Genomic DNA, 26,281 nt, shown 5'->3' with positions numbered 1-26,281 from the left:
ACTTCTTCAATATCTTTACAGAGTGCAGAGACGGCGTCTTCTTTCAGAACCATAACTTCCATCGAGCCGGTTTCCTTCAGTGTCTCTTTGGACGTCACGGTTTTAAAACAACTTTCTGAACTTGAACTCATAGTTTCCATGTGCAGATATAAAATCTATATTCTTAGATAAGTTTTCTCTGGCAGTTCAATGCACAAACATCCACTGCCCTGTAATAAACTCTCATCCATCTCCTGACGGGACAAGTGTCCTCTGTCTTCATGGCGTCAGTCTCTTTGTAGCTGACCTCTGACCTGCTTGAACCCACCTGTGCTGCTGCTTGGGCTCATCTTGTCTCAGTGTTTAAAGCCTCAGCCGGTGTCTCATGTGTCAGTGTGACGATGCTCCTCAGAGAACGATGGATGGAATACAGTCTTTGAATCGCAGAGAGCTTTGACATAAAGGCTGTGGAAGGTTAACATGGTGCTGTGAAGGATTCCAAAGATTCAGATCATGTAAATCATAGAGATATTAAGCCACGAAAACAGTTTAGTGTAAAAAGTCACTTTTCTTAATCCTTGATCTTAATGCTTCTTGAGTTTAATAGAATTTAATCTCATTTTATTATATTAGATCTGTTAGTTGCTCCAAATACTTGGGGTCCTGATCACAACTATAAAACGGATCAGCTTGAAATATTTAGAATAATAATAATAGATGTAAGATGACCTGGAAACAGCCGTAAATGACAATAACAAACATCCAGATCAGTACTCATGAGTTCTCATTGACGGTGCTGAAGTCCACTTGCAGTTGAACGGCACCATGTTCAGATATCAGAATTCAGACCCCTCGTTTATTCACACGTGTTGTCTCACACCGAGCGACTCACGGTTCTTTGACTTCCTGAAAAAGAGGGAATTAGATTCAGATAAAAAAAATAAAAAAAATAAACTAGAGTCTTAGCCGACCCGGAAGAGGCTTCAGGAAACAGTTCTTATGAAGCCAGAAGTTTAGAGGTGGATTTAACTCTTGGATTTATGGGAGAAGTAGGAAAAGCTTTCTCTGTCATTCGGGTGATTCACTGTCAAAAGGTTGTGTCCTCTTTAACTCTTGTTGCTTGAGACTAGTCTGCGTAGTTTTCTCTGTTTCCTTGTAGTTGCCTCCATAGAGCTTTTTCTTTTCCTGCCTGGTTTCCATTTCCGCCTGTCGCTCTGTATTTCCCATGCCCAACCTTACCTCTCTGGGGGGCTGTCGGGGAGGGGAGCTGAAGAAGACCTGATTTCCACTCCGCACCCTTGATCTGATGCCCAATGCTTCCATGTTTCCAGGTGTCACATATGCTGCAAAGGGCTACTTCGACGCTCTGGTGCGGATGGGCGAGATGGCCAGCGAAAGTCAAGGCTCTAAGGATCTTGGTGAGTCCTTGTAGTGGCTGTAGCGCCCCTGGTGGGGTGGAGGGGGGATGCACAAGCAGATGATGGATGGGACGGCTCGTGCTGTTGAGCAGAAGCAGCTGATGACCGACCTGAAACTGGACACACACAAACACACACACTCATTCTCACACGCACACATACAAAGCTTTTAACCTACTTATTCACGTAAATCTTAAAATGATGATTAGTCTTTATTTTGCTGCACTTGGAGATTATTCTATTTATTATTACCTCTAATTCATTTTGTCAGACACATTATGATCTAAGAATTATATTCTTCATTGCTTCCCCATTTTTGTTCATTTCTTATGTCCCTTATATAAATGAGAAATAAAAAGTCCTAGAAATATTTACTCTGTTAGTCATTTAAATGCAGTTGTCAGCAGGATGTTGTATAATGTAGTTTCCCAGCTCAGCCTCACACAGCGTGTCGTCTGGTTTCAGTTGGATCAGCTCTGGTTCTGCTCGACACAGTCTAGAACCTTTAGTGGTGATTTGCCTGGGCTGAGAATCGATGGCCTGTTTCCAGCAGGTACACAAGTGAGAACAGCTGTTTGCAGCAAGACAAACGCACTTGTTGTCGCGCTCTGTGCAAAGTTGCGTAGCAGTTGCGGACCCAGTCGCCTGCTGGGGGATGTGAGGAGCCTGCGTTAGTTCTGGATCACTGCAGCCTCTTCATTCCTTTTCCCTGATGCGAGTTAAGATAGCAGGCAGGGGCTGAAAGAGCGGAGGGAGGGAGTGATGGAGGGAGCGGGGGAAACCATGGATCAGAGGAGGATATAAAAGCCACATCCATTATTAATGGAGAGACCTTTTCTGGTGCTCCCCCGCACTTCTTCCCGAGCTTTATCATTTTACTGTCTCCTCCCTGTGTCTGAGTTGAGTTTGTGTTCGCGCTCTGACGTTGAAAGGAGAATAGCTCTTTGTCCATTCAGCTTCAACTCCATTGTTCCTACGTGGCACATCTCTACTTCCTGTTATAATTATAATCCTGCACTTGTAATGAGCCTATGAATCATCTTAAACAATCAATTATTAAAATCGACCTCTGAAGTAAAAGTCTTCGTACACCAGTGGTGTCATTGCGTCTGAAAACCCAGGTTGTAAAAAGTAATTGCTCCTCTGTGTTCTGCAGATGTTTATAACTTCAAAAGGATTTCCTCCATTTATTGGCCTCTGGAAAAATGCCTCAACTTTATATTCATTACTTAACTTTATGCTTCTCTACACTTCAGTATGTACTTGTAATTATGTAATCCTAATTTTTGCTTTTGGTCAGTGTGCAGGATTATTGCACATCCCAGTGATCATCCATCTGCACATCCCCTGCTTTCATATTCTCTGTCGTGCATGACTGTGCATCCACAGTCTTCTGTCTCCATGCGTGTTGGGGTCGACTGTTTTGTGTTCCTCTTTGATTTGTCTTGCTGGCAGCCGTGACTCAGCAGCCGCACAACTCAACACAACCTCCCTCCGCCTCCGATGAAAGAACTAGGCTGTGCAGAATGGATTGATGCCCTCTGCTCATATCAGCTGGGCTCAGAGCAGCTGGATTCTGTGCAGAATGAAAGGGGGGGGGGGTCAATCTTATTACCTTGCAAGTGCTTCAGCATATTCCATTGCTTGTGTTGAGCTCCACAGCCTCCGTAAATTACCTGAGAGAAATGCAGAGTGAGGGGAGAAAATGGAGGATTGTTAAATCGGTCTGGAGGACTGAGTTCAAGTCAGGCAAATGAATCCATGCGTCACAAGGCTTCTCACAGATGGTGTATTTATTTAAGACCAGGATTATGTCACTCTGGGGAACAATGACCCAACTGATGAGGTGTCTTCTGAACCCAGCAGCGAAGCACCCCATCTTTTAACAGCTTACAAGAATTGTGTGTTTGTTTGTGTGCAGTTGTTCATTTGCTGTGCAGCCATGTGTCTCTAACTGTGACATGGACCACAGAGTCTACAGTGTGTGGGGGGGTCAGGGATGATGATGATTCACCCTGGTCTTACCTCACTCTTCATGATTGATGAGTTGTGAAATCAGCCATCTTGTACTTTTCGTTTAATTGGGTTTTATGTCAGAAAGACTTGTTAGATTAGAGACATTGAGGCTGATGGAGAAAGAGAAGAAAGCTGGAGAATCACTGCATTGAATCAGAATCCATAAGAACTGAGCTGTAGGTAAAGTTATTGATTTCCTAATGAGTTATGTCCCCACCCGTCGTTTGTTTATAGAATACCCATGGGTCAGTTTGAAGGTCAGGGTGTACCTTGTGGAGTACAAGTACAATAAGGTACAGATCGATACCCCTCCCTCTGAGTCACGAGTTCTGCCTGCAGCAGTTGAGCAAAGTAAACATGGCTGTGGAAATATGAGGATTCATGAGGATTGGATTTTGATTTCATTTCCTTTTTCAGCCATTAAACAAAGTGTCTCATCATATAGCAAGAGACAGGTAATGAAGTATTGTTAATCTCGTTAAAGGCCTGTAGGTTCTAGCTTTAATTGATTTAAGGCTCCATCACTGGGAAAGTTAGAGACACCTCATGAATAAGACCCTGCTCTATGAAAAGTGTTAGTGACACACATCTTGGTTGAGTAGTTAGATGCTCAACAATTAATTAAACCTATTAAAAGTCATTTTCAGAAAATGTAATGTGTTTGTGTTTACAAACAGCAGCAGTGATAAGAAAACAGTTAATTGGATTTAAGGTGGACTAGACACACACACACACACACACAGATACACGTGCTGTTTACTGAACCAACACAGACACACACTCATGCCAACTCAATCTGACTAATTGATACAAGAATAACACAACATGATTATCTTCCACATTTGTAGACAAACTGTCCCACATGTCCTCATGGAGACACAATCTGTGGACAGTGTCCTTCATGAGCTGCTGTCACATGATGCCACTCAGCGCTCGGCTCAGGAACAGGAAGTGACTCCTCACTCTGTTTCATCCACTTCCTCTTAATTGACCTGACGCTCTGAGAACAAGTGCTCTGCAGCATGAGTCTGTGCAGAGAGAGCCGATACTCCATGACTGCAGAGTGTCATCCTCCTCCTCCTCCTCCTCCTCCTCCTCCTCCTCCTCCTCCTCCCTCACTACGGCTCTCGGTGTCTGCGAACGCCCCCACACTAACGTGGGAGCTCAGGCAGCCCTGGGAGAACACGCCGACTCTGCACACACTTCTAAAAATAGATGAAATGAAGAGCCGCGCCGACGGAGGAGAGCCGGAGAGCGATGCTCGATACGCAGCCCAAACATGGAGCTGGTGATGTCAGTGCGCCTGAAAGCGTCTTCCATCCGTATACCACATATGGAGATGGAGGAGGGGAACGCTTAGGAAGCTCCTGCAGTTCCGGTTCCCCTCTCTGCCCAAATAAGGGCTCCACCATTCAAAAGACTGGGCAGGGGTGGTACTCACTCACCTCCTCGCTCTGCTACACAAACCTGCAGCACAGGCACAAAGGATCCATCTGGGCTTTGTTTTATATAATCTGTGGCTGGTTTTATTATCATCACATTGTAGATCCAGACCTACACGTCTGCCTGTCACATGTTCTGTTCCCACACCTGCAGCTGCTGCTCTGGATTCCTGCACAGCTGCAGGTTTATATTCAAGAGCAGTGAACTCCTCGTCTGGACACATTCTTTTCATTTTCCTCTAGATTCAAACCTGCTACATACTCAACCTCATTCCTAAACTTATAACTTACAGCTCTTACATGTCCTGCTTTGAGAGACCATGAGAAAATGAACAAAGTGTCACCACTTATTTTATGCTGCGTTTTTGGCTTTAATTTAATCTTTCCTCCATCTCCTCTCTCTCCCAGATATTCCCATTGCCAGAGGCTGAGCATGATTATGCATAACATCCATCTCATTAAAACAATCTAAGGTAAATTCAGATGGACAAATTTGAGGCCCGGGACACAAACACTCTTTGGTTAATGAACTCAGCAACGTGATTTAGAGACGTGTCGCCCTTCAAGGCGTCTTCCTCCACTTTAGCAAGCGTGATGTGAGGAGATATCTGAAATGAGGACGAGCTCAGACGCTGTGATATCACAGACTCGATTAGCTACCAGCGGGGGGGGGGGGGGGGGCTAGTTCTGACACTTCAAGAGGACCAGACAATTGCTTTCATCAGCAGATCCTACTGTAGAGTTTTCTTTTCTAACTCGTACTCTGTGTGGAGGAGAAGTGGTTTGAGCCGCCTGCAGCAGAGAGGAGCTGAGGATGAAAGTAATAATGAAAACTCATAAACAGGGAGCGAGAGGCCACGCCCCTGATACGAGTGACTGGTACACTGCTGAGTCACTGAGCATCTCTGAGGGGAATTCAACCACAATATCTGCTCCTTTTAACCCCCCCCCGTGACCCTCTGTTTTCCTGAGCCCATAGAGGCTGAATCTCCCCGGAGCTTCAACACTGATCTGAATTCAGCTACTGTTCCGTCTGCGTAGAGGGAAACTGCAGCGAGAGCTTTTCCTTTTTACCCCCCCCCCCCCCCCCCCCCTCCCCGCCTTCTTATCACACCATCTCACAATGTAAGTTATTTTACTCCCACGCTCGTTATCTTACAGGGAATTATATCTGCTCATTTCCCACCTTTAAAATGAGTGACTGCGGCACTTTGAGTCACCAGCTGATGACGAGTCTCAGAGGAGTTGTTGGAGGTTTGAGGTTTGAGGTATAAATTATAAAGGAGCTTTTATTCAACTGCAGGATTCAGATTTATTCTTGCCTGAAGGTCACGGGCACCACATGTCCTTTGGAACCTGCTTCCGAACCAATCGGTGGAGCGGCCATGAAGGGATCTTTGGTCAGGGTGCAGTTTGCTCCACCTCGGGGCTCTGGTGTATAGAGGGGAACCTGACTGGGGCAGTAGAGCGACCACTAGAGGAATGTGGGCCAACAAGAGGGTACCCCTGTGGCAATCTCTCAATCTATCACATATTTTAATTTCCCTCCAGGGTCAACTTACTATTTCTTCACCAAAACCCAAGTGGCCATGACGTCAGCTCTCCTGCTCACACGTCAGCAGAGCAGCTCTGCCCCCCCGATTTAGCTCTCGCTCACTGTTTCTTCCTTTTAAGAAAGTGCTTGTTCTCGAGTCACCCCAGGAAGAGAGGGAGGCTGCAGGAAACAGAGGAGGTAATGAAGAGAGGGAGACCGAAGAGAAGGAGAACACACAAAGCAACTTGTTCCTGGCTCATTAGAGTTCCTGGCTTGTTAGCTTATATCTGTCGTGTGAAGCTGCTGCAGAATCGTGTTTTTTGTTTGTTCCATCAAGACACAGCTCGACAGGGATGAAGCATGTTGTGGATCACACACAGAAAACAGCTTCCGTCTCTATTCCCCCATTTCTCACTGTAAGGACACAATTGAGGCCAGGTATGATTGGTTAGATGCCAGGAGCCGAGGATCTGTGTGTTAATCCAGACACAAGAAGACGGCAGGTTTCATGTATCCTGCCCCCCCCCCTCCAGCATGTGGCTGCTCTCTCAGATCATCAGTCTCCATTCTGGACCTGTCAGCCCTCTAGTGCTGGTGTGAAGACAGACGCTCATATCGATCTTCTGTTCAAGGATTCCTTTTTGAAAAGATTCACCAGTCAATACGTTGGAGTGACGCTCCCTCATGACGTTGTGTGCTGACATCTGTGTCATCAGGTTGTGTGGATTTGTGCCGTTGAGTTGTTTCATCTGTTTGTGTTGAGACGTCTTCAGAACTACACCCGGACACTTCTGCAAACGGACTATGACCTAAGAAAGAACAGCATAAAGTTTGGTGCAGATCCAGGAACTGTTTTCTCTGTAACCTTGTGGGCGTTTTTCAACATTATCATGAAGTTCTCAGAGAATAATTCATGGATCTTGATATAAAAACATGAGGTTTCATGAGGGGGCTGTTTGAGCCCTGGTGGAGGTTTGTGCACCAGCAAGTGACTTAGTTGTAATTGATATCACATGGTGATCAAATCAAATCAAATCAATCAAATCAAAGTTTATTGTCACATGCTCCAATGACAGCGTCATCGGAGCAGTGAAATTCTTATGACATGGCAGGCAAACATCTACGTAGTTTAAATATTTGAGTATCTGTAGTTTGTTTTCTTTTCTGCTCTTCTGCAGTTGTGATGCTTAACTGCATTTTCAAGTTGTGCAAACACTCAGACGTTGTGTTTGTGCTCATGTGTGCACATGTGCAGGTGTGTTTGTCTTCACGAGGACACTTCCAGTGTTTGATGAAGTGGCTGTGAGGAGGGCACATCTCCCTGCAGCACCTTGTTCACCTTCCTCTGCAGCTCTCTGGGGGATTAGAGCTGCATGTGTTTGCTTTTAGGATTCGTATAATATCGTCCTTCCAGAAACGCACAACACATGGAACAGCCTCCTTCGTACGGCCATTAACTCTCTGTCTGTTTCACCTTCTGTCGAGCCCAGGCGTCACAGGGACAGGAGCCGGGACAATGAACCCAGATGTGAGTGCTGCTTCTCGATTGGCTGAATAAAAGGGCCTGTTCCCGAGTTCTGTTTTCAGAATTAACTTTTTTGGTTCATCTGCATCTTAAATCTTAAAATCTGTTGGGTTCTAGATGCTTATCCCCCCCACCCCATCCCCCCCCCCCTCTCTTAAAGGTGGATCTGGTGTTTTTTGGCCTAATTGGGTTCAGTTTTATTTTGTTTCAGATGAAATAACTATTCCCTGAAGTTTTTTATTTTTAGACACAGGAGCCTAATGAGTGTCAGACTTTTGAGATTTGAGGAAAACATCATTGATTTCGAACTAATCTGCCGTTTCAGGGAAGTTCTGTGAGAACCTTCCACAGACAAAAGCAGCGTTTGAACTGATCCGGAGCTGTGAGGTCCGGGTGCACACAACAATGTGCTCTCTAAGCTTTGAGTGTTGTGATTACCAGTAAGCAGCTTAGCTCTGGCTGCTGGAAGTCCAGTATTTCCCAATGCAAGAGGTTTTTGGATTAAATTGGTGCAATGAAACAAGAACATCCAGGACTTTGGGGATGGTCCAGGTGATCAAAACCTGCAGGACAAAGCTAGGCTCTGTTCCCTGAGCCCTGTGGTGGCACATTCCCTGGGTTGTATTCAAATGGTAATACTTTATTAGCACTGTGCTTTTATCTTCATGGGTTTGGCCTTCATCTCCACCTGTAGTTGCATCTCTGTACTTTAGGAACAGCATCAGCTGACCCTGACCTGCCACCAGAGCAGGAGAACAAGAGAAACGAGTGTTTCCTTAACGGGATCAATGAGGAACGACTTTAATTACTCTGCAGACGAACACATCTGTTATAAAAGTCAGAAATAATGACCACAGCTCCATTTTGATGGAAGATAACTGGAGTTGATCCCACAGCTATATTTCATCCCCAGCTGAAGGGTTTTATATTATATAGTGAGGATGAGAGTTGATCTCTCTCTCCCTCTATCTCTCTCCCTCTCTATCTGTCTCTCTCTCTCTTTTTCTCTCTCACTAAGTAGTAGTTCTCCAGCCCTGTGAGACAATAGCCAGGGCAAAAACTAATATCCTTTGAATTTCATCCATAATATGTTTTTCATTAAGTGCGGTTTTCTGCTGCTCCTCGGGCTCAGATCAACACGTGTGTGTGTGTGTGTTTGTTTGTGTGTGTGTGTGTGTTGGAGGTGCCTGACTTCAGTTGCTGTATCCTGCAGATGGCCAGAGGCTGTATATTAATGGATGGGATGAAGTGTGTGTGTGTGTGTGTGTGTGTTGGGCTCGCTCCAAAATGCAAAAGAGAGTTTGAAGGAACAGGCCGATGCATTTATGAGCCTGGCTGCTCTGGATGCTCTGTCCTGCGGCAGTGGAACACTTCTCCAGCTTCACGTGGAGGGGAGGATGTAAAGTGTGACACCAACCAGTCCAACCCAGTTTCTCTGTGTTCTGTGTGCACCAATGTTTCACCTCCATTCAGTGACGTCTGTGTGACGTCTGTGTTTGTGTACGTTAAAGAACTGTCAGGAGGATCCAGCTGAGTTACTGACTCAGGGTCAGTTCAGCACCTCAGTCCAGAGCTCGGAGTAAGACGCACTTGTTTGCTCTCCGACTCCGCCCCCACCTTCTGCTGCCACCTTTTCTAAATCCCCTCAACTCCAGCTGAGTCGTGTCTGCATGACCACAGCACTTCCATTAAGCCCATTAATCCCATTCAGACGGCCCCCTCTCACAGTTCTGTCCACTGGTCCACCGGCAGCCGGCCCCCCCTCACCTCTCACCCGGGGGCCTCACTTCAGCATCATACATCATCTGATGTAAGCGTACATTATGCGAAGGCCAGATTAGAGTCATTAATGGTTATTAATGTGCTCTTGTAGAATGAATTAGCTCTGATTGCTTTGCGCTGCAGCTGTAGAAGAAGTTTCTCTGTGCAAAGTCCATTCAGCTATTTATTATATTGATAATATATTAACACAGATATCTTAGCTTTTCTGTTTAAGTTGGTAAATGTGCAGTTAGAAAACAAATACAGTATATTTAATGTTTCATGTTTTTAGTGTCTATATATAATATTTTCTTAATCCACTGTTGCATACATATACATAAGTAACATTTGTTTTATTGTTAATAGAGTTATGCTTATTATATTTTATATTTACTTTTGACGTCTTTGAAGGTTATTGTTCAGGTGCTTCTACTGGAGCTGGACTCAAACTGGATTTAAACATAAACATGTGATACAAACCTTTTTAATAGATGGTTATAAATTAATTGTGACTTAAGAAGTAAAGTGTGTTTTACAGTGTAAACAAGTCACCTGGTGGAAATATTATAAAATGGCGACACGGTTCTTAAATGATCTCAAAAATCCCTTTAATGCTGTTAGAATCCGACAGTGTTTCCGTGTGTGATGGATCCAGTATCTGCTCCCATAGATCCCCACAGTGTGGACGTGTCCCCACAGTGTGGACGTGTCCCCCCAGTGTGGACGTGTCCCCCCAGTGTGGACATGTCCCCACAGTGTGGACATGGAGACTGAGTGTTTATCTGTGTGAGGTCGTGTGTCTCATTCTCCTCGGGCTCGTTGATCTGTCACTGTCTCTCCAGTTCTCTTTCGCTCTGTTCAAACTAGATCTTTTTGTTCCTTTTGTTTTTTACAACGCATTGCATATTCAGAAGAGGCAGCATGTAGGTATCTTAAAACAACACGCACCCCCCTGGCTGCATGAATCATCCTTTACTTATCGTTTGTGTTTGTCTTTATTTTCTACTCTCCACTTCTTTCTTGCTTTCTGTTTTTTTTCTGTTTACCACACATCCTAATGCCAATAGGAAATTCTTTATGTTGTATCATCAAACTGCTCCTGTGTATTTATGACTTTAGAGTTTATTGCCACTAAAAGCTTCCATATTGGTTTAGATATTTAGAATTTTAAGCAGATTTCCTGATTATCTCATCCATCCATTCTGTTTTTCATATTTCTGGAACGTTCTCTTCCATCACTGTTTTGAGTCATGTCTGCTTCATCAGAATCACGACAGATGTTTCATCTTGTCCTTGGCCTCCTCCTCCTCCTCCTCCTCCTCCTCCCCCCACCTTCCTCCTCGTCCCCCCCCCCTGTCTCTCATCTGTCCTGTGTGCCTGCATGGTCTCTTTCTTTTGCACGATGTACAGTTTGTGGTGCTCGCAGATATCGTATAGATTCCATATGACTCTCTCCTCTCTCTCCCCCCCCCTCTTGTTGTGTATTGTCTCTCTCTCTCCTCTCTCTCTCTCTCTGTCTCTCTGCAGGGGAGGTGCTCTTTCAGATGGCCGAGGTGCACAGACAGATCCAGATCCAGCTTGAGGAGATGGTGAGCATGTGGTGGTTTTGATTGTTGGCCTGTTTCTTCAGAGTCTCCACATCACAAGAGATATTTTAATATTTAATACTCAGCGAGATCCACAAATCATTGAACTATATCTTTATTTTCTGAGCAGCTTGACTTCCCATATGCCTGTTTACTGATCGTCTCTTGGAAATTACAATCATTACAGACTGAAATCCTTTTTCAATTTGGTTGTGCAACAGACCTTTGAGTTAATTGGTCAGTTATGATATTAGCAGGGAACTGTGAGTTCAGAGAAGACGTGAGGATCAGCTTTATTCAAAGTATCTTATAAAGAGTATTTTAAATTGTCTCCTCGTCCATTCCAGTAATGGGTTTCACAGATCCAGGGCAGTGGGGTTCTGTTCAACAGCACAATTTAAAAATTAGACTTTGAGAAGAAGTGTATTTATTCTCCAGGGATGAAAGGACCTCTGATGCCCGGTTCTGACCTGTAGCTTGGTTCTGACCTGTAGCTTGGTACTGACCCGGAGCTTAGACCTGACCTGTAGCTTGGTTCTGACCTGTAGCTTGGTTCTGACCCGGAGCTTAGACCTGACCTGTAGCTTGGTTCTGACCTGTAGCTTCAGCAAACATCCTGCTGATAGAAGTTTAAGAAAACATTTTCTCCTCCCACATGTGTGAGAGGAAAGAAAGAGAGAGAGGTCACTGAGCTTTTGGATTTCTTTCTGATGTTCATTTAAACACATGAAGTAGTTCCAGCAGATTGTTGTGCAGAATATTACCCTGGATGCAAACAACACAATATTCACAACTGAACTCACACAAATGACACAAGTTGAAGTTTGAACACATTTCTCATCGTCTCCTGTCTGTTGGGACATTTCAGAATAATGAACAAATTCCTGCTTCTTGTGCTGCAGGGTCACATTCCTGTTAATGACTACGTGTGTGACAGTGTGAGGTTTAGTGTGTTGTTTCTGAGGGTTTGTGTGTGTTTTGCAGCTGAAGTCGTTCCACAACGAGCTGCTCACCGAGCTGGAGAAGAAGGTGGAGCTGGACGCACGCTACCTGAATGTGAGATTTGATTCTTCATCAACAGTTAATAACATCATATATAAATCCCACCCTCATCTTAGCATCATATTCAACCCTGAAGAGCCAGATTCTGTCTTCAGGTGCTGGTAGAGACCAAACCAGAGCTAAAAGGAGAATGGTTTTCTCTTGTATAATAACGTGATATTAATAATGAAGGTTAATCTACTTCCTTTTGACAAAATAATCAATTTATTCAGTTTTAAGAAAGATTAAATCATTATTTTAAATATCCCATGAGTCATAGGGGCAGTAGCCTCGTGCTAATTAAAGTAATTATTCTTTATCTTTGTTAATAATGTAAACAGAGATCTAAAGAGAAACTCACTCCAGCAATGGGAGCTAACAGATGCTAGCTGTAATACGAAGACTCTAGAATATGTTTACACTAATGATCGACCTGCAACTTGTTCTGACTTCATGTATTGAATTAGAGATTAATTAATCCCCCCCCCCCCCCCCGTGTTACTGTCCTTCACGTCTTCTGGGAGAGAAGTTATGAAGATGCAGTATGAACCATGTTCTCATAAAATCATTGGCCAGAGACAAAATGCAGTCTCACATTAATTTCCCAGCTGCTTTCATCCAAACCACTGCAGCCAGTTACATAAATTACTTCCCACACGGCCTCGTGAATCATGACTCACACTGCAAACTGGAGGTTTGCAACAAAAACACATTTTAACACACAAATTAATTACTGGTGAAGTTTGGATTTAATCCCAAACAAACTTTCATTGTAAGAGGGAATATACATCAAACTGATTGTTACAGTGATCTGATGATTTTCTTTTCAAATTGTATGTTACATGCACCACATACACATAAAGTGTGTGTGTGTGTATATATATACACACAAAAAAACTGACAGGATAGAGTATCAGTAATAAAGTGTACCCTGCTGGGAAACAGTTTGGCTTCTGTGAATATGCAAATTTTAAACAGGGGTAGAAAATTTATAAATTTAAACGTGTAATAAATGATTCTGGGAACTTTGTCCTTCGTACTACAATTGAGGAAAGCTATTGAGGTTTTCAGCTGCTGTTGAAATCTAATAAATTGTGTGAAGCTTCAATAAATCCAAATCAATTTTGACCTTTTGGGCACGAACACACTCTGCCCAGTTCCCTGTAATGACTGTGAACCAGCTGCAGATAGAGAGGAAGTGGAGCTGAGGCTCCGCCCTCTTACAGGTCCCCAGTCATCAGGCAGCACATCAGAGACGGACCACTTGTCAGTTTGAGATGAATGTACATCAGTGTAAATATCCTTTGTGGCCGTGCCCCCTGCTTACTGTGTGCTGCCCCCTTCAGGCCGCGCTGAAGAAGTACCAGACGGAGCACAAGGGCAAAGGGGAGAGTCTGGAGAAGTGCCAGGCCGAGCTGAAGAAGCTGCGCCGGAAGAGCCAGGGCAGCAAACACCCCTCGAAGTACGGAGACAAGGAGATGCAGGTCAGTGTGTGTGTGTGTGTGTGTGTGTGTCACTGAAACGCATCCTGGTGCTTCTCTGGTTTAGTGACTCCTCTGTGGACCAGGTACCTGTAGGACCAGCTGAGGACCACTGGTTAGAAACACAGAACATGGTTCCAGCCGCTGATCCCATTCAGCCCGTCTGTGGATGATAGCCTCAGCCTCTGCAGAAAAATGAACTTAATGAATCCAGTTCAGCAGAGTCCGGGTCTGGATCCTCTACGCAGACCTTTAGTGACCCCATGCTGAGTCGTCTGGATGCACCACCCACTCTGCTCCACGTGGAGCTGGCTTTCAGATGCTTTCCCCTCCTCCTGATGGGATTTGAGCTTCAGTGCAGCTGGTAATCCGTGACTGCTGCTGGTGCTGATGGGATAGAACGTGCTGAGCTGAAGTGGGAGGGCCCCCCCACTGGGCCCACGCCGTCGGGGGGGCTCTTCACAGGGAGAGAGATGGAGATGGAGAAGGCTCTGACTCAAGCTCACTGTGTCAGACAGTTGGTTAATTTGCTCAAGGACACAAGGAGCCGGCTGCAGCCACAAGCAAGAAACTGATTCAAGATCTGATTGTTACCACATATGAAAATATCTGAAACCTCAAACAGTTATTAAAGAGTAAAATCTCTGTGAACACTCATTAGTGTTAATCCACGTTTCATCTACTCTGTAGCTCCGCCCACGTGCTCCCGTGACGTTCATGGCTTTCACTAGTGGCTGCTCTTCATCAGTGTTGTGTGATGCTAGGTTCTGATATCTGGGGCAGGAGAGTGAGTTGTGTTCTCCTCCATGTTGCTGCTGCAGCAGAGGCGTGAGGAGACGCAGCGCTCTGTAGGTGGAGCAGTGACACATGGTGGGCGGGGGGGCGGGCCGCTTACATAACCTGCACAGGAGACGCTGCAGCCAGGCTGTTCAATCTGGAGCATAAGGAGGCCAGAGGAGTTTTATACTTTCTATCTTTTATATTGTTTGTGTGTGTGTGTGTGTGTGTGTGTGTGTGTGTGTGTGTGTGTGTGTGTGTGTGTGTGTGTGTGTGTGTGTGTGTGTGTGTGTGTGTGTGTGTGTGTGTGTGTGTGTGTGTGTGTGTGTGTGTGTGTGTGTGTGTGTGTGTGTGTGTGTGTGTGTGTGTGTGTGTGTGTGTGTGTGTGTGTGTGTGTGCAACTGTAGGGTATGTTATTGTTTGTATTGGGAGTTGAACCATGTTGCAGACACACAGTGACAAATCAAAGAAAATGTTGAAAACCTCTCATCTCCATGAAAAGGAAAACGAAAATGTCTCATAGACTGGTTTTAACCCACACTCCCACTACGCCTCATGGAAACCATCCTGCAGCCAAACGCAGACCAAACACAGGAGGTAATTATACACAACAATAGAACTACACACAGGAAGAGGCTGAGTCACAGCTCCTCTGAACCTGTGGCCAGAGCTGTGGTTTGAGCTCATCACTGCGGTGCAGAGAACACACGGTGTCGGGGGTTAATGGCTGATTGTGCAGCACTGAGGCGGTCGCCCCGCGCTGCCTGGTAGGAGCAGCAGAGGAGCTCACTATTGTGTAATTGTTAGTGTTGCTGTGATGGATGGCTGGTGGAGCAGGAAAGGGGGCGGCTGGGCCAGTTGTTCAAAACACCGATCCGGGAGCGATGAGGAGGAGCAGGAACATTCAGCCCCAAAGTCCTGCAGCTCCTCTGGACTTCAACAGCTTAGGATCCCCTCTGAGCCCCCCCCCCCCCCCCTCAGACACTACTGACTCTAGACAGCTGAAATAGTGAAGTGATGTGGATATAAGGTCAGTGGTTTCCATGTTGGGGTCCCAGTAAGATCAGTGGAGCAGAAGATGAGAATCATTGTAACTGAACTTCTCTTGTTGAAGTTGAAGTACCAGAGATCTCTCTGTATCTGCATTTATTGATATCATATATTTATATAAACTGTGCATCTTCAAAGGAAAACAACACAGCAAATGATTCTAACATTTCATACACGTGAGCTCAGAGTAGTGACACCACTCACACACACAGTTATCATGTGATGCTGCAGAGGAAGCGAGGATATCCTGCTCTGCGTGAAACTAATGTAAAACAACCGGTTTGACACATATTCAACAGGATGAGATCAGAGGAGGCGAGAACACTTCATGACATAAGAGCTGCTTGTGTCAAAGGAACAATGGAGAAGTGCTGTTTGACAGAAACAAGGGATGAAGTGAGGAAAAGAGAAGTGTGAAGAAGATCAGCTGGAACAAGCAACTTGTCCCCAAACTAACCATAACTCATTCAACTTCTCCAGTCTCTTTATGATCTTATCATCAACTTGAATTGGCCAAAGTTTGAGCTGTAAATTATTTAAAAGGCTCAAAACATTCCAAGAACTGGTCCCACTAACAACCTGTCACGAGAAGGAGAATAAAGAAGCTGTACCCACTCAAAGGCCATTAGCCACACGTCATGGATTCATCTGCACGACACAACCGCACAATAATCATGAATTTTAAATAAATCAACATGAGAAATCTGACTAATGCATTGTTTCTGCCTGTTTGAGGAACATTTCAACAAGTAGCAGCTGTTTCCAGATGAACCACACAACCAAAGCTCGGCCTCTTTAAATCATTATCCCATCAAATCCATCTGGAGGTTCTGTGCATATAGAAAAGTGTAGAACTCTCCCAGCAGCTGAGATGAGTCAGAGAGATGCTCCCTGTGAACATTATGACTGGATCAGGCCAGAAGCTGCAAAATCAATTTCCCCCCTGATCCATTCTTTCAGAACTGACTTGGAGATTGGGATTCCATTCTCAATGTGTGTTATTACTTTCATCCTCTCTGCAGTTTCTATTTTCCTGTCAGCTTCAGATATTGAGCCGAGGAAAATCCAAACAGTCTGAAATCATTTGAGCAGAACAGTTGATGTGTTTTTTTTTTTACCTCTTCATGGAAAGAATGTGGAAACCGTCGGGAGTCGGTTCAGTTTGAAAACATTATTATTATTGTTATTAAATCATTATTTTTCAATCCCCGATCGATGTGTTTCAGTGTATGAGTGCCGAGCCCCTGCAGCCGAGAAGCAGCCATGCAGAACATCCCCCCCGCACATCCCCCCCACACACGGCTGAACTGCTGATGGTGTTTCGTGTCAGCAGAAACCAGGAGCGGCTTCTGGCCCCATTTTATATTTTGTGCTTTAGGCGGAGAGCTGCTGATTGGCAGTTGCATGAAAAGCAGCTGGAATCTAGTTAGGCGTCTGGCATCCCCCCCCCCCCCCCCATACACACACACACACTGCCTGATGACACCAAACTGCTTCTACAAGGAGAAGGAACTGAGCTGCTGTGAATACATCTACTAATGCATATCACAGGGTCTGTGTTCTCCTGGGACATGAGCTGATTCTGGTGCAGAGACAAACAACTTTCCCGGCCTACATACATCCTACATATCGTACTAGTACATACACAAGCTGTGTACCAGCAGGCAAGTGGCTGAAGGTTATTATTAAATGGTTCTGATTCTGATTGGTGACTTTACATTCTGCTGATTGTCTTTCCATTGGGACCAGATGACGTCAGGTCTGATTCCAGTTGAAGAAGAGGTTGTTCTCGGGGTCAAGGAGATCGCAGCTCCCAGTGCATTCCAGTGAGAGACTGGAAGAGAACTCGAGTTTAGTTCCACATAGTCTGTCGTGTATCTGCAAGCTGCTCTCAGAACAGCTGAGTCTGACTCCTCTGGCGGTTTCTCTCTCCCACGTCCCCCCCCCCCCCCCCCCGTCTCGTTGCCCGACTGTCACTCAGGCTCTGTTGATTGACAGCTCCATGGTGTTGGCCCACGACCTCGGGCTCGCTCGTCTGAATCTGATCTCCACAGTCGCTCGCTGTGTGTTTTTCTCTGGCTACCTGAACGTTTTACCTCCTCCACTGTTTGTATGACTCACTCATGGCCTTCCTGGTCCTCTGCAGCTGATCACCATGTGATGCTTCTCTGTGGGGGGGGTCGGTGTTCAGCCTCCGTGCGCCCACGTGCACACCTTCACTTCTTTTACACTGTTTTTCAGGCTCAATGACCATATTCAGGCAAATGACGGTTTCCTTTATCTCAGCTTCCTCTTGTTATTGGATTTGATGGAGTCGTTTAGTCATGAATAAGACAAATGACAGAATGTATTTGACTTTGTGGCTCAGCAATATATTAACTTTACATTCTGACCCCAGTGGAACTTACGTTAGTAGAAGAGTGTGAGGAGCCACTGAAATGTGATAATGTCCCCAATTATCTGTCAAAACTCAAATACTGAAAAGAATTAGTCTTAAGTTTCATTTCCTGATTAATTAGTGATAAATTAAGACTGATAGACTATGAACCTCCAACTAGATGTTACCAAAGGAAACTACTGCTATTAACAAAAACATATTTTATTTTATACACATTTTCCCAGTGAAAAACTACACTGTAATATAAATGAGATATCCTTTCATTTTTACATTTTAACATTCTTATAAAAAGATAAATATAAAAAGGTCCTTGATCTAAAATAGGAAAGCTAAGATTATTTTGTCTTAAAGCATCAGTTTATCATAACATTATATAAGTAGCATCATTTAAAATTTAAACTAGTCTAAATACAATAGAAATTTTAATATCCCCTGATTGAACCTATATAATTGAATAATTCAGTTATTATTAGAAAATCTGGATCTTCATGACTTTACATTTCATATTTCTTGCCCTCGTCTCTCATCCGTCTGTGTAGAAGGAAGAAGGGATGAGATGAATTGCTGGTGTCTCGTCTTCCCTGTCCATCCTGGACCTTTAGGTTCATTACTGAGCTGCAGAGACAGTCGATCATTGGAAGGATGTCGTGTCCCTCTCACTTTGTCTGAAGAGGTTATGGACAGTGAGAGTTTAACACACACTGACAGACTGAGCTGAAGACGTTTATAAACCGGTCCTGAGGTAGAGTTCATATAAGGAAGTAGAAAATGCTTCCTCTCTCATTTGGTTCAGGATCACTGATTGGCTCTAATTCAATGCATTTTAAATGTTAATGTCAGTTTGTGGAGGAGGCAGAAATATTTTCCAGTGGATTCATGAAATCATTAATGATCTAATTATCACATGTGGTGATGCTGGATGTGTGATGGTGGTTATAGATCAGTGTTGAGTCTCATTTAAAATCACTTTGTGTTTGTGTGTATCTGTGGTGGTGTGTGTCCGCCCAGTCTCATGACGCTGCGTAGGCTGCTGCCGCTCTGCCTCCATCACTCACACCTCGTGCTGGAGCTCCCACTGTCTGGCACCACACGTTACATGACACTGTGGGAATCTTCAGACGCTCTCAGTTATACAAGTGAGCCTGAGGACACTGCTGGAGGACTCAAGTGAGCCGGGTCGATGGAGGGACGCAGGTGAACGGGTTTAAAACCGGACTCGATTCATCTGAAGTTCAGGAAACGATCACGTAACAGACGACAAACGCTCGTCTGACTCTTCAGAAGTCAAGATGCCTGGTTTCCTTAAGTGCAGCACAGTCCATTATCTGCTGAAAGTCTCATGTTGCTGTTGAGTGTTTGAAATGTCATTTGAACAATTTAAGAATCACAAAGTAAACTTGATTCAAAGTCAATTTGAGGAGTTTGACTCTGGTTTAGATTTTGTCCTGATTTGTGGCGTCCTGCTCTCAAACGTCCTCGTGTTCTCTCTCCCTGTCCCCAGTACGTGGAGGCCATCAGCAACAAGCAGAGCGAGCTGGACAACTACATCGCAGAGGGCTACAAGCACGCTCTGTCGGAGGAGAGGAGGAGGTACTGCTTCCTGGTGGACCGGCAGTGTGCTGTGGCCAAGAGCAGCAGCGTCTACCACAACAAGGTGAGGAGGAGCCACACGTCAGACAAAGTCATGTCCACAGGCAGCAGAGAATCCTGAATACACCAGTGGGGGGGGGGGGGGGGGGTAAGAGGAAGAGATGAAGGATGGAACAGATGTCAACTGATTACTAATGAAGGTGCATCAATATCAAACCCTCGCCCTAAACTGACAGTTTTATAAAGAAGGTATAAATATTAGATAAAATTCTCCCATGTTTCATCACATCCTTTTGTCCCAAACAAAACTTTGACTCTGATTTTCATTCACAAGTGTCTCACTTCGCTTTCCATCATCACCTCTCACTCCCTCTCACCGGGGGGGATGTGAAGTGGGAAAGTGAGAGCGGCCGGACGGGGGGAGGAGAGGGGGAGGACGAGTGGGTGAAGGGGGGGGGGGGCTGACATACTTCTGTGAGAACACTCAGTTCAGACTCGATGTGAAAGTGTCTGAAGGAGCGAGAGACACAAACTGCTGCTGTGATGATGCATCAGCAGAGAGACTGAAGTAGTGTTGATGAATCCCACTCGATTCCAGAGTAGAATTCATTACTTGAGACAAATCGTGGCTTTGACTGAAGTTATTCATTGTTTCAGTTTTCTGATTCATGTTTTAGTTTCTTGTAGAATCAAAAGAATGAATTGTAAAGAGGATGATTGTTGTTAGATGGTTGTTGGATCACACAACGTTGTAGAAGCCAATCACGAATCCTGGCTCTGCCTCTTCGTCAGGATCCAGCCAGAAGGAACAAGTTCTCATTTCACATCAAACGTTTCATGAAAAGACGACTTTTCTGTTTTCTGACAACCAAACAAATGGACGGAGGTGAAAACATAACCTCCTTCTCAGAGGTAATAAACTTCAAGTATAACTTTGGGGATAAAAATCTATTTCAGAAAGAAGGAGAGCTCGGTAACACAATGTTTCATCTGTTTGTGTCTCTTGTGGTCGCTGTACTTTCTGTGTTTGTGTTTGTGTTAATTCATCTGATCATCCTGCCCACACCTGACACTCGGCCCACACACACTCAGCAGGGCCAGACCATCTCGGAGCCGCTCTGGGATTATCCTCCACACCAGCCTGCTGCAGTCAAAACTATCAGAACTTTCTCCTCCGTGTTCTTCACGGGTCGGATGATGAATGCAAATGAAAAGTCTCTTTATGTAACTGCTGTTTGATGTATGGAGGGGATGTGGCTGAGAGCTTCTGAGCCTGGAGCGCTGGTCTCTCTCTCTCTCTCTCTCTCTCTCTTCCTGTTCCCCCCCTCGTCTCCCTCTCACTCATCCTCTCCTCCCATCAGCAGCTGGATGTTTCTACTGGAGGTCACCAGAGACCTGACAGCATATTTCCAATCATCTGAAAAACTAGTTAATAGATTTCAAAGTGATTTTGGGCCGAATCAATTAAGTGAGGGAGTAAAAGATGTATGAGCTCTGTCACATGAGAACTTTCACTTTGTATGAACTTGTTCCCCCCCCCCCATCCTGCAGGGAAAGGAGCTTTTATCTCAGAAGATCCCGATGTGGCAGCAGGCGTGTGCCGAGCCCAACAAGCTGCCAGATCGTGCCATGTTCCTGGCGCAGCAGATGAGCGGCATGGTGGGCAGCATGGCGCCCGGGGCTCTCCATCCAGGCATGTCCATCGTGGAGTCCGTCCCCGGTGCCAAACCCCTGCCGGGGCCTCCGGAGCAGGCAGCGTTCAGGGCCAGTGGGGGAATGGGCCAGCAGGTCTGTTTCTCTCCTGTTCTACTGATAACAGCAGCTGGGTCTCTGCATTAACATGTCACTGTCTCTGATTGATACACATCATGATCGTCAGTATTAACATTCATTCCTAATCTTAGTTTTAATCTTTTAGTCTAAACAGTGAAGCCTGAATATCCTCAGATAGAAATTATCCCCATTTTTAAAGAGGTCTTACAGTCAGAGTCTGAATCTCTGATAGACGCACAGACACACAAACCGGTGAGTGTTGTCCAATCAGATCTAATGAGGACCTGCAGTGAGGCCGGGGGGGGGGGGTCCTCCCTGGATGTGGCGGCTGCAGGATCGAACCTCAGGAAACTCTGCATGAATGCAAATTAAACCATTAGTGAACCATGTTAATTAGCTTGTTGCACAGAAGAAGCTTAACGCCCCCCCCCCCCCCCCCCCTGCTCCTCTTCCTCCTCCTCTTCCTCCTGCAGGCCTGCTCACGTCTCAGTGTGGGAGCTTCTGAAAGAGAACTGGTTCAGATTCAGTTTCAAGAACACACTTTGAAATCCTCTGCAGTCACAGTAATGATTCCATATGTATATCTTCAAACATTATTTCTTATTAATCAGCGTTTCCTGCCCCACATCCACTCGGCAGCATTGCTGTTAACGAGCTGCTGGATGTTATGTAACAGGAGAGAAATACTGTTTTAATTGCCTCTATGCAAATGTCTTCTCTGTGCAGCGGCTGATGGGCGGAGGGGAATCAGGGATGCCGGTGATGAACGGCTCGGCCGGCGCCCACGGAGGAGAAGACTACCAGCAGTGGATGGAGGGCAAAGTGGCCCAGGGCAAAGCCTCGCCCCAGACCCAGCGGCACGGGGGGGAGGTCTACTCCAACACCCTGCCTGTGCGGAAGGCCGCCCCCGCCAAGAGCAAGACCACGCTGAGTAAGTAAGGATGGATGAACTCCTGCATCACTGTGTCCGTCCAAGGCCACGCCTCCTTCCTGCCTCCAGGTCGGGTGGAATCTGTCAGGTAGTGGTTGTGTAATCCCGCTGAGGAAGAAACCAGTAAACAGACCGACCAGTAAACAGACGTGGGTGGAAACATGACCTCGTTGGCAGCTGCTCAGCCTCTCTTATGTTTTGTTCAGCAAACAGATCAAACTCTGACTGAACTCAGCACTTGTTCCAAATCCGCCTTTTTGCCCTTGAAGAGTTTATGATGCTGTGTTTGAGTGAATGTGTAAAATCACTGTCAGCCTTCACAACCTGATCCGAGAACATCTCCTGGATCAGGTTGTGTGTTGGATGTGACACACAACCTGTGCACTTTTAATAAGAAGCAGGCTGAAGCAGGTGGGAATAGAAGGAGATGTGATATTGAAAATGAGGAATAGAGATCAGGAGTAAAAATAGATGTAAGAAAGAAATGAGTTTCAGAAGAGCATGTGGTGATTTAGAAACTGAAGTTTATGGAATAGAGAACCTGTCCACAGTGTCCGTCTCCGTCCTGTCTCCCTCCCAGTGGAGACTCGCACTCTGCCCCGCTCCAGCTCCATGGCTGCAGGGCTGGAGAAGAACGGGAGAACCTGTGTCCAGGCCATCTTCTCTCACACGGCCGGAGACAACAGCACCCTGCTCAGCTTCTCTGAGGGAGACGTCATCACCCTGCTGGTCCCCGAGGCCCGGGACGGGTGGCACTACGGAGAGAACGAGAAGACCAGGATGTGAGTGCGACTCGCAGGTTCAATTCCTGCCAGAACTCAAAATCATGTTGAAAGTAAAGGAAGAAACAGATTTTTTTGTGTATCTAATATCCGGCTCCCTCTCCTCCAGGCGTGGCTGGTTTCCCTTCTCCTACACGAGGCTGGTCTCTGACGGGGACAGTGACTCCTCGAGGCAGCTCCGGGTTCACAAGTAGGTCTTTCTCTGTTTCTAGATTTGACTTTTGTCCCTAATCATAAATTATAAATGTATATTGGTTGTGCATCGTAAATCCTTCCAAACCCACTGACGACTCCCTGCAGATCTTCACACACACAGACCTCCACCTCTCTCCCTGATTGTGACAACATGTTTTCTGTTTCCTGTGACTCAGCCTCCATCACGGGAAGAGCAGCAGCACAGGGAACCTTCTAGAGAGAGAGGACATGGCTCTGCCCGCCCCCGACTACGGCAGCCACGCCCGCATGGCAGCAGCGAGCGCGGCAGCGCTGCATGGCAGACAGCAGCGGCCCTACAGCGTGGCAGTGCCAGGCTCCTCACAGGTGGGGGGGGGGCTGATGAACAAGCCTACAAACACACACGCTGACATCTACCAACACACAAGTTCACACATGAGACCTTCATGAAGCTCCTGGTCTCTGACCTGAGGAGCAGCACAGGAGCGTCTCCTGGTGTCTCACGTCCCCAGCACAGAGGACGCTCCTCCTCATTCCCTCCTGTAGACGCACACATCACGCACACATCACACACACATCACGCACACATCACGTGCACTTCACTTCACATGCTCCTGCTGATGAGTGAGCGGCTGACTGCCTCCGTCTCTGAGGGAAACTCCTCAAGCTTCAGTTGAGAAGAGGCTAAAATGATTTAAGAGTTGTCACATGTTAAAAATCAGTTTCAAAACCGTCCTGGAATCAAAATGTATAAATCTTTTAACACACAATCTGCCAAACAGAAATAATTCAAACATCACAGTGAGGATTCAACACAGACACAGTTTAATGGAAGGAGAGAAACTGCTTATTTATTAATTTCATGTTAATTTAATTATTATTAATATCCAGCTCCACCGCACATTGAAGTTTCTACCATGTGTCGTTGCTGCCACCTGCTGGCGGTTGTTGTCATTGCAGCATCCGTCAGGTTTCTCAGTTGTCATATTGTTGTGTGACTCGTTGTCTTGTGTTGACGTCTCTGCAGCACGGAGTCGAAGAGTACGAGCCTCGTTTCCCCACAAGGTAAGAACCACTTGATCCACTGGGTGATATGATTCCAGTTCAGCCAGTTAGATTCAGGTGAAGGTGCTGGTGGGTGGGTGTGTGTGGGGGGGCGGGGGGGGGGGGGCTCTTGGCTCTATGCTGCGATCCAGGGAAACGTTTTACTTGGAGACTGAAACCACTGAAACCATTGACCTTTGATTGAATGATGTGACCGAAGACGGAGAGGTGAGCGGTTGGGGGATTTTAAAGTCCAGACCTGCAGACACACAACCAGCAGGAAACACACACACACACACACACACACACACACACACACACACACACACACACACACACAAAGACAGACACACAGACACACATTCCTTTTCCTTTTTAAAGTTGCTTTGTGTTATTTTCTTTGTGTTTCCATCCTGTTCCTATTGCACTGGTTTGACATGAAGCCAGTAGTGATCATGTAGTTATTAGTGCATAGTGGTTACACAATAAGGTTTGTGTTGTTATTCCAGCTTTGTGGTCTCTACTGGACCATTAGAAACCAGAGGAGCTCACATACCTCTGCCAAGGCTAATGCCCTCTCAGCATGTGAGAGAAAGAGAAACCCCATCTGCTCCTGAGCCCGTGTCAATCAATCAATCACATTTAATCTGTAGAACCCAGATTCACACATGATAAATCTCACAGTCGAACCCCTTCATGGAGTTTGAAGGACACGGGTTCAGTAGTTTGTGTCTAATCCTACAAACACAAACGTGCCCTCCTCGGCGGATGTGATAAATAAGTTTATTATATTTAAAGTTTTAGATCATTTAGGATTTTGTGTTAAGTCGATTTAAGTTTTCTTTTTTTTCCATTAATATCCAAACACTCATGCTTTGAGCTCCCAGCTCCTCCTCATGCTCTGCAGCTCCTCCTCCTCCTCACTGCCCCCCCCTCACACTCACAGGTTCACACTCAGGACGTTTAGACTCGGCTCAGACTCTTGATTTGTGTCCTTGTTGTGTTGCTGCTGTTTGTCCTGAGTCGTCCTCCTGGAAGCTTCTCCCTCTCTCTGTCCACAGTTCCCCAGAGGGCAAGTTGATTTCCACAGTGTGAGGACAGACAGACAGACAGACTCAGAAGGACGATGCGATAGGACAGGCACCCCGCTGCCCTTCACCCCCCCCCCCCCCCCCCCCCCTGCTCATGGCAATAAACTCTTCCCCAAGTTGATCAATGCAACAAAGACGCTCTGGTTTTGTCTTCTCCCCTCTCCGACCCTCCCCCCCTTTACCTCAGTCCCGCCTTGTTCATATCCCCCTCCCCCCCCCATTTCTGGATCTCACCTCCCTCTCCCTTCTTCCACCACTCCTGCCTTGTGCTGTCTGACCGTCCGGTGGCCACGCCGGGCCGCTGGTGAACCTGGGCGCCCGGCCACGCCCGGCAACACCAGAACAAAATGGACTCTGTGCCATCTGAATATTCAAAATCAAAGGGACGGACATTTCCTCTGAGGACAGTGAATCTTTTGCTCGTCTTTCATGCATGTACATTTCCTTTATTTACGGCCGGGGATCCCCCCCCCCCCAAAGGAACCTGATCTCACGAATGTCCTGCGCTCCATCAGACCCGGTGACGGATGTGTGTAGATCCGGGTGGAGCCGTACTGTCAGAGGATTCTCATGATGTAAAAACATTACAATCAATACTCTGACTGATTCTCTCAGTATTTAACAATAATAACTTGTCATGCTGTGAGGTTTTGTACTCTGAGACAAGAGGTCATGTATCACGAGTAGTGAACCGATAATTAACTGTTTCAACGCACCGGACACGATGTGATGGAATGTGGACTGTACATAAATGTGCCATATACAAAAGTGCTTGTCTAACAGTATCTATGATCCGTTCATAACCAAATGCACCTTATAAAAGTAATAGTCTATATTTCTGACTTCCTGTGAACAGTTAACGTTTTCAGTATCGGTCTCGTGGTCTGT

General features: G+C 45.9%; 1 protein-coding gene across 6 annotated transcripts in view; it reads left to right on the top strand.

The window, feature by feature from the left end:
* The window catches only part of baiap2b (BAR/IMD domain containing adaptor protein 2b), a 46,188-nt gene that overhangs the window by 15,103 nt on the left and 4,804 nt on the right, over window positions 1-26,281 (top strand). For 4 of the 6 annotated variants that reach the window (XM_062414194.1, XM_062414197.1, XM_062414199.1 and 1 more), the window contains exons 3-13: window positions 1,311-1,397; window positions 11,203-11,264; window positions 12,246-12,317; window positions 13,649-13,786; window positions 19,510-19,662; window positions 21,150-21,386; window positions 22,098-22,302; window positions 22,883-23,084; window positions 23,194-23,274; window positions 23,456-23,624; window positions 24,286-24,323. In XM_062414194.1, coding sequence (XP_062270178.1) covers window positions 1,311-1,397; window positions 11,203-11,264; window positions 12,246-12,317; window positions 13,649-13,786; window positions 19,510-19,662; window positions 21,150-21,386; window positions 22,098-22,302; window positions 22,883-23,084; window positions 23,194-23,274; window positions 23,456-23,624; window positions 24,286-24,323 — 1,444 coding nt within the window. Of the gene's footprint in view, window positions 1-1,310; window positions 1,398-11,202; window positions 11,265-12,245; window positions 12,318-13,648; window positions 13,787-19,509; window positions 19,663-21,149; window positions 21,387-22,097; window positions 22,303-22,882; window positions 23,085-23,193; window positions 23,275-23,455; window positions 23,625-24,285; window positions 24,324-25,363; window positions 25,482-26,281 lie in introns of those variants that run through there. The other 2 variants (XM_062414196.1, XM_062414195.1) reach the window with 2 other exon arrangements.

This window comes from Platichthys flesus, chromosome 20, assembly GCF_949316205.1.
Source record: "Platichthys flesus chromosome 20, fPlaFle2.1, whole genome shotgun sequence".
Classification (NCBI taxonomy): Eukaryota; Metazoa; Chordata; class Actinopteri; order Pleuronectiformes; family Pleuronectidae; genus Platichthys; species Platichthys flesus.
This window is presented reverse-complemented; position numbering and strand designations above follow the sequence as displayed.